General features: G+C 44.4%; 1 protein-coding gene across 1 annotated transcript in view; it reads right to left on the bottom strand.

The window, feature by feature from the left end:
• Positions 1-700: 700 nt before the first annotated feature.
• The window catches only part of CFAP97D2 (CFAP97 domain containing 2), a 67,344-nt gene continuing 59,762 nt past the window's right edge, over positions 701-8,282 (bottom strand). The window contains exon 5 of the mRNA XM_045283817.1: positions 701-883. Coding sequence (XP_045139752.1) covers positions 701-883 — 183 coding nt within the window. The remainder of the gene's footprint in view (positions 884-8,282) is intronic.

The following is an 8,282-nucleotide window of genomic DNA, read 5'->3' as shown; positions in this document are numbered from 1 at the left end:
ATGGCTTTAGAACAGACAGGGGTTGTTGCCCTCTACCCTACAGGGTTCTCTGAGTCAGAATGGAGTCAATGGCAGTGAGGGTTTTGGTTCAACTACAGGGTAGATACTCATCGTTGAGGAATAGTGTCAACATGATCTTAAGTGTGTGTGTGTGTGTGTGTGTGTGAGAGAGAGAGAGAGAGAGAGAGAGAGAGAGAGAGAGAGAAATTCAACTGACTCCTAAGGACGATTTCAACAACATGCCTTAATTTCTTTAACCCAAACCTATTGAGCTCCCTTAATAACTTAGGTTATATATTCCGGAGGCAGATTGTAGTTTCATCGGGTGAAAGGCCTTTAATTTGTTCAGATAGCCATTCAACTAACAAGCACCAAGGAATTACAGACAAAACCCACAAAGCACAAAGTATGTTAACAGACCAAAATAAAAAAGTCTTCATAGCCAGGGGGAGGGAGGGGGAAAGCCCACAAATGCCTAATTTAAGAAAACCTCCAGCTCCCGGTATTACTGCACATAATTTGTTTTCAGTTATCAGGCTAACAAACACAAAAATAGTTTTGCTGCGTCATCTGGTCAAAGGCGTTGTTGAAACACACGCACCGTTGAGTGCTGCCTCATTCCCATGGCGCAGCCCTCCTCGCTGTGATAACAGTGCAGAGTGGGGCCTCTGATGCCCCAGAGAAGGTTCCTGAAGGTCAGTTAACCCTTCAGCACCGGGGGGAACCCAGTCACAGCGACGACGCCAGCTCTCCCGTCACCACTCTCAGCATCGCTGTTGTCTCCTCTTGCCACGCTGGGTTCTGAATCCTCACCCTCTGCCCACGTCACTTGTCTGGGTACAGTCTTTGGTAGGCCCCTGCTAGATTTCATTTTCAGCTCCTGCTGGAATATCAACAACAACATCATACATAAAAGAAACACTTTTCCTAAACAAGGATGATAAAATAGCAAAGTACTCCACTGGAGTATTTCCATCCATTGACTGTTGGCGGTATTTAGAATTAATTACATATTCTTTTTAAACCTGAGGTGTCCTTCACTGCCATTAAACTCCCCCCTTTAAAAGGATTATTTCAGTGTGTGGTTGTTTTTTCCTGTTTTGTTCACAGAACCTTGGGACCATCACCACAATCTACTCTTAAAACCTCTTCCTCACTTCAGAAAGAAAGCTCACACCCTCCGCCATCACTCCTAAATCCCCTCCCTGTCCAGCTCCTGGTAACCACGGACCTATTTGTTGTGGCTTTCGTTTTGCTTATTCTGGATATGTGACCTTCCGTGCCTAACATAGTCCATGCAGCATCATGTTGGCTAGGCTTCCCCACGTGACAGCATGCATCAGCAAGGATCCTTTCCTATGAGGAACTAATATTCCATTGTGTGGATACATTTGTTTATCCACACTCATCAAATGATAGCCATTTCGGTAGTTTTCACTTTGGGGTTATTATGAATAATGTTGCCATAAACACTCCTGTACACCTGGTGGTGTGGATGTTTTCAATTCTCTAGGTCAGATACCTATTAGTAGAATATATGGTAATTTTATGCTTAACTCTTTAAAAATAATCCCTTTTCCTTTCCTTTTCTTTAAATCATTTTATTGGGGGCTCTTACAGCTCTTACAACATTCCATATATCAATCGTATCAATCATATTTGTACATATGTTGCCATCACCATTTTCTAAACATTTGCTCTCTATTTGAGCCCTTGGTATCAGCCCCATGCCCCACCTTGCCTTGATAAATTATAAATTATTATTATTTTCATATCTTACACTGACTGCTGACTCCTTTTATCCACGTTTCTGTTGTTCGCCCTCCTGGGGTGGGGGGACATTATACATCACTGCGATCTGTTTCCCCTTTCTCCCCCTTTCCTCCCACCTTCCCCCTGCCCCCATGTTATCACTACTCTCATTATTGTTCCTGAGGGGTTTATCTGTCCTGGATGGCCATGTGTCAAGAGCTCTTATCTGTACCAGTGTACCGCCTCTGGTCTAGCTGGGTTTGTAAGGTAGCACTGGGGTCACGATAGTGGGGGTGGGTGGTGGAGTAGCATTAAAGAACCAGAGGGATGTTGTGTGTTTCCTAGGTGCTATACTGCACCCTGGCTGACTCGTCCCTTCCTTGGGACCCTTCTGGAGGGGATGTCCAAGTGCCTACAGATGGGCTTTGGATCTCTGACCCCCATAATGTACATTGATATGATTGTTTGTTTGGGTCTTCTGATACCTGATACCAGATCCCATCGATACCTCGTGATCACACAGGCTGGTGTGCTTCTTCCATGTGGGCTTTGTTGCTTGTCTGCTAGATGGCCACTTGTTTACCTTCAAACCTTTAAGACCCCAGATGCTGTATCTTTTGCTAGCCGGGCACCATCAGCTTTCTTCACCACATTTGCTTATGCCCCCATTTTGTCTTCAGTGGTCACAGATACCAGAATTTTAAAATGTTATGGTAAATGCATCAACAAAGAGGAAAAGAATGACTAAAACTACTAGTTAATTGTTTGCCAAGTAAGTGCCAGGCACAAAAAGTTTGTGTCATTCTAATTTATTTAAAAAAAAATCTTATTATTAATTTGGAGTTAATGCATATATCATATCATTCCATAGTTCAGTCATGCCAAGCAAAGTTGTACAATTGCTACCACAGTCAGATTCCAAACATTATTTTTCTTCCTGGACTCCTTTATATGGTCTCCCTTTTACTGCCCCCACCCTCCAACTTTTCTCCACCCTCTTGTTTCATTTTTAGAAATGCTACTTATTTCATCCTGACATGAGTTCTGGGAGTGGCTAATATCTTGTCTTTACAATTGAGACCATGGAGGACCATGGTAACTCAGGAATTTATCCGAGATGGTCATGCAAGCGTCTGCCCCACATCCCGTGGAACCACTTCTCTTTGGAATGGGCAGGAAGATGGTGGAGCTTGGGGTCAGGCTCAAGTGGCACTGACACCACAGTCCGTGGGGCTTCAATCAATCCGTTGAACTGAGTTGGCTTGGGCTCAGTCACAGCGAACACAAGTGCTTCAGAACAGAACTGTGCTCCTGGGGTTTCCGAAGTCTGGGGTCCCCTGGAAGCAGCTCCTCAGAGGTTTCTTCTGTGGCACCAGTGGGTGTACCCCAGCCATCAGCCTTTACGGAGGTTAGCAGCCCAGTGCTTGGTTCACTGAATGCTCTGATTTTAAAAAATTGATTGTGACCTTTAGAGATCATTTACGTTTATTTCATTTCATTCTCACATATTTATATTACTTGGAGTCAAGATACTAAATTTGAGTAAAGCATGCTGTTCTTGTTAGGTGCCTGCTCTAGTTACATAATTTCATGTCAACTTGAAGATATATAAAAGTATAGGGGTGGGGTTTACCTGTCAATCAAGTCACAACCTAATGGTGCCTCCCTTGTGGGCACAGCATTCTCATAAGGAGGGCCCTGGGAACCTCCCCTTCTCCCCTCTCCCACCTCCCCCTTGGACACACACACACACACACACACACACACACACACATACACACTTCTCCTTCTGCCTTCACCTTCCTGCTGGCTGATCCTGGTTGCTGCCACAGCCTTGCAATGTTACCACTGCCATTGGATCCATATGACTGCCTGTGACCTTCCTACATTCTGCATCGTCGCATGTGGCTGCATGAGTCTGAAGAGGGAGTTATGGTATCAGACTTATGCAATTGAATTGGAATGGGCTGGGATTGTTTTTTTGATATCTAATTACTTGTTGCTATAAAGCTCTTTCTTGCACATATATGAATGTCACAGGATTTGTTTCTTTAGTCAACCCAGCCTAACACAGTGCCTCAAGTCTGTTCCAACTCACAGTGCCCTGATGTACAATGGACCAACACATTGCCTGGTGCTGTGCCATTCTCACAGTCTTGCCCTGTTTGAGCCCGTTGTTCAGCCACTGCGTCAGTCCATCTTGTTGCGGGCTTTCCCATTTTCCTTCTGACCTTCTGCTTTAGGAGGTATGATGTCTTTCTTGAATGACTGGTCCCTCCTGATGGCATGTCCAAAGCACACAAGACACAGTCTCACTTCCCAGGGGCCTTCTGGCTGTACTTCCTCCAACACAGATGTGTTCATGCTTCTCGTAGTCCATAGTCAATATTCATCACCCAAACCATAATGCAAACGCTTCAGTTGTCTCCAGTCTTCTTTACTCATTGGCCAGCTTGTGCACGCATACGAGGTAACAGGAAACACCTGGTCTGAGTCGGGCACATCTGAGTTCTCAAAGTGACAGCTCTGCTCTCTTAAGAGATCTTTAGCAGCAGCTGGGCCTGATGGTCTTTTTACATTGCTGCTTCTGTGCGTGTTGACTGTGGTCCAAGTAAAACGAAATCCTTGACAACTTCAATATACTTCTTCTGCCTTTATCACGATATTGCTTATTGACCTAGTGGTGAGGGTTTGGGTTTGCTTCAGTGGAGGTGAAATCAATCCCTTCTGAAGGTTTTCGGCTGTCTCTTCGTCAGTAAGTGCTTCAAGCCCTCTTCCTTTTCAGCAAGCAGTGCATATCTTAGTTTGTTCCCGAGACTTCCTCTAGTCCTGATGCATTGTTTTTCTTCATGTGGCCCAGTTGCTCTGATTATTTTCTCAGAACACAGATTGAGTATGGTATGGTGAAAAGACACCATCCTGGCAATGCTGTTTTAGAATTTAAACTCTGCAGCATCCTCTTGTTCTGTTTGAACAATGTACAGGTTCCACAGAAGCACAATTCAGTGTTCTGGAATTCCCATTCTTTTAGCAGTGCTATTCATAATTTGTTATGCTCCACATAGTCGAATGCCTTTGTGTCATCAATAAACACTGGCAAACACCTTGTTGACATTCTCTGCTTTCAGTCCCAATCCATCTGACATCAGCAATACATTCTTCATGCCACATCCTCTTCTGAATCTGGCCTGAAGTTTTTGGGCAGCTCACCCTCAAGGCACTGCTGCAACCATTGCTGAATTCTCTGCAGCACATTTTACTTGCATGTAATATTAATGACACTGTTCAATAATTTCCACATCTTTCTGAGTCACGTTTCTTTGACACAGGCACGAAAACAGATCTCTTCAGTTGATTGGCCAGGTCACTGGGTGAGCACCTCCATCCTGCCTCCACTTGTTGAAACATTTCAGTTTGCATCCCATCAGGTGCTGGGGCTTTGTTTGTCACCAGTGCCTTCAGGGCAGCTTGGACTTCTCCTTCCAGACAGTCAGTTCTTGATCAGCTGCTGCCTCTGGACATGACTGAACATCACCCAATTCTTTTTGTGCAGTGACTGTCTACCCCCTCCATCTTCTTTTGATGCTTCCTGTACTAGTCAATATTTTGTCCATAGAATCTTCCAGGATTATTATAATTTGAGACTGGATTTTGTTTTCTTCATTTCCTTCTATTTGATTTAAAAAAAATTTAAGCTTTTTATTGTGAATTGGATAAAGGTTTACAGATCAAATCAGTTTTTCTTTAAGCCATTCATAAACATGTCGTTTCATGACATCAATGCAATCCTAGACTTCAATCAATAATTCATAAAAGAATAAACAAATCTGTCTGAGAACAAGTATGGCCAGAATTTTCCTTGGAGGCAACGATGGCAAGACTCCATACTTTGGACATGATATCAGGTGAGACTAATCCCTGGAGAAGGTCGTCGTGCTTGTAAAGCAGAGGGAGGGTGAAAAAGAGGAAAGCCCTCACAAAGCACGTGTCGGCACAGTGGCTGCAACAAGGGACTCAAACCGAAGAACAGTTGTGAGGCTGGCGTAGGACCAGCTGCACATCAGGTCACTGTGAGTCAGAACCAGCTCAATGGCAGCCAACAACAACAACAACAACACGGACACTTCCTCCCTGGCTTTCTTGGGTTTTTTTTTTTTTTTTAACAGTTTTATTGACACTTTACATGTCACACCATCTAATCACTCCATCGAATCACAACGAGTTGTACGATCATCACAGCAATCAATTCTAGAACATCTTCTTCTTCCTTGCTTACACTCGTTGTTATTCATGTAATTATTCAATTTTTTAAATCATTTTATTGGGGCTCATACAACTCTTATCACAATCCACACACACATCAACTGTGTAAAGAACACTTATGCATTCGTTGCCCTCATCATTCTCAAAACTCTCGCTTTCTGATTGGGTTCCTGGAATCAGCTCCTCATTTTCCTTTCCCACCCTCTCCCTCCCCACTTCCCCCTCCCTCATGAACCCTTGACAATTTATAAATTATTATTTTATCATATCTCACACTGCCTTCTACCTGACTAAAGCTGAGTGTGTTCATCCCTTTTGACTTCCTAACTCTAGGTTCCATTGCAAGTGTAATATTCTATCAGCTCCTGCGTGAGGCCCTTTGAAGTCATCTGTTCCGCCCTTTTATGTCACACGGTCTTCCATTCGCATTAGTGACCCTAGGTTCCAGAGCAAGTTTCAGAGTCTCTTCTGACATCCGTTCTGGTCTCTGCTTTCTCTCCTGTCTTTGTAACGACCTTTGGCTTTTTTCCTATATGACATCCTTGATGTCATGCCACAATCTGTCTGGTCTTTGGTCATTTGTTTCCAGTGATCAATTCTGCCCTGGAAATGGTCTCTAAATTTAGGTGGGATCTACTCAAGGTTGCATTTTGGGTTTCATGAACTAGCTTTAATTTTCTTTTTCTTAAGTTGTAATCTGAACTTGCATAGGAGCAACTGATGGTCTCTTTTGCAGTTGGCCCTGTCCCTGTCCTGAACAATGATATTGAGCAACTCCATTGTCTCTTTCCATAGATGCAATCTCCTGATTCCTGTGTATTCCCCTGGCTGAAGTTCACATGAATCGTCTTCATTTATAAAGGTATTTACAGTGAATGGCTTGTTGGCCTTGCACAGTTTTCACAGGAGTCATGGGAACTCCTCTTCCTCCTCGGCATAGGGCTATGTTGCTATCACTCACAGCACTGCCCTTCAGAGTCGATCTTGAAATGTTCTTTTTGACAACGAATGTGATGCCATTCCTCTTCAAGTTGCTATTCCCAGTAGAGTAGACCATACAATTGTCCAATTAGAAATGGACAGTACCAGTCCATTTCACCTCCCTAACACCTAGAAAGCCTATTTTCAAGTGTTCCATCTCATTTTTGGGCAATTTTTGGTTTTCCTAGATTCATACTCTGTACCTTCTACATTCTGATTATTCCTGCATGCTTGCAGTGAGTTCTTCTCACTTTGAGTCATGCCACATCAGCAAACAGAGCCTCTGAACACTGGACACCATCCACATAATTAATACTGGCTCTATTTTAAGGAGACAACTCTTCCCCAGTTGTATTTTGAACGCCTTGTACCCTGAGAGGCTCCTCTTCCGGCAACACACCAGCTACCACAACACGAGACGTGGATAGACGAGTGACGCAGAGCAATGCCAGTTGCTTCAGGGGTTCAGTAAGTTCCCGTGTGGTTCATCGGGTTTTATGGGGTGATATGATAAATAAATCTTATTAGCGAGAACAGTTACTACATTAATCTAGTAATTTCTCACTTTGGAGTTACGGATACATGCGAGAGGATGTGGAAAGGGTAAGGGAGATGAAAATGTTCACGATCCTTGAAAACATTTGAGAATTTAAACCAGAAGCAAACACGGCACACATCCAGGAGAGCTGGCCGGGCGGCCTCTCAGCCGCTAAAGCATCCGCGGGGCTCTCAGACAATGACCTTGCTGGGGACCGGTGATTTTGTTTTCTGTAATAAACGCAGGGATGTGGAAACCCCCCTACCCCTCTGTCTCGGCATCATCCAGGAAGGGCTTGGGGGCGGTTGCTCCCATGTTGGAAGCTGTGCCACCAGCCTTTCACACACCCGCCGTCCTCCATGGTGGGCGGGCTTCAGTAGTTTGCAGATTAATGTAGACTAGGAAGAAAGGCCAAGGGGTTGACGTTGGGATGTTAGCCGATGCAAACCCTGTGTATTAGGACTGAATATTGCTTGGCTGGACTCAAGCATGCCACCGACCATGAAGAAATTGTAGGGCCAGGCTAGGTTTTGCTTGAGTTGTTAGAAGTTGGCATCGAACAGCGACTACATGCAGAATCTAGAAGGTGGCTCAGGTTTTCACTACCAAATCAGTGGAGGAGTAATGTTTTCAGAACCGTAATCCATGAACCTGTCGGTGCCGGTCAGCAAAGGCCCAAGACCTAGCTGAACAGAACATGGAAGGAGGATGGGGTCCCTTTTCCCACACTGGCCAGTGGGCCAACGCC

This window comes from Echinops telfairi, unplaced genomic scaffold (assembly GCF_000313985.2).
Source record: "Echinops telfairi isolate 266 unplaced genomic scaffold, ASM31398v2 ScPeMD7_7467;HRSCAF=8505_1, whole genome shotgun sequence".
NCBI classification, from domain to species: domain Eukaryota; kingdom Metazoa; phylum Chordata; class Mammalia; order Afrosoricida; family Tenrecidae; genus Echinops; species Echinops telfairi.
This window is presented reverse-complemented; position numbering and strand designations above follow the sequence as displayed.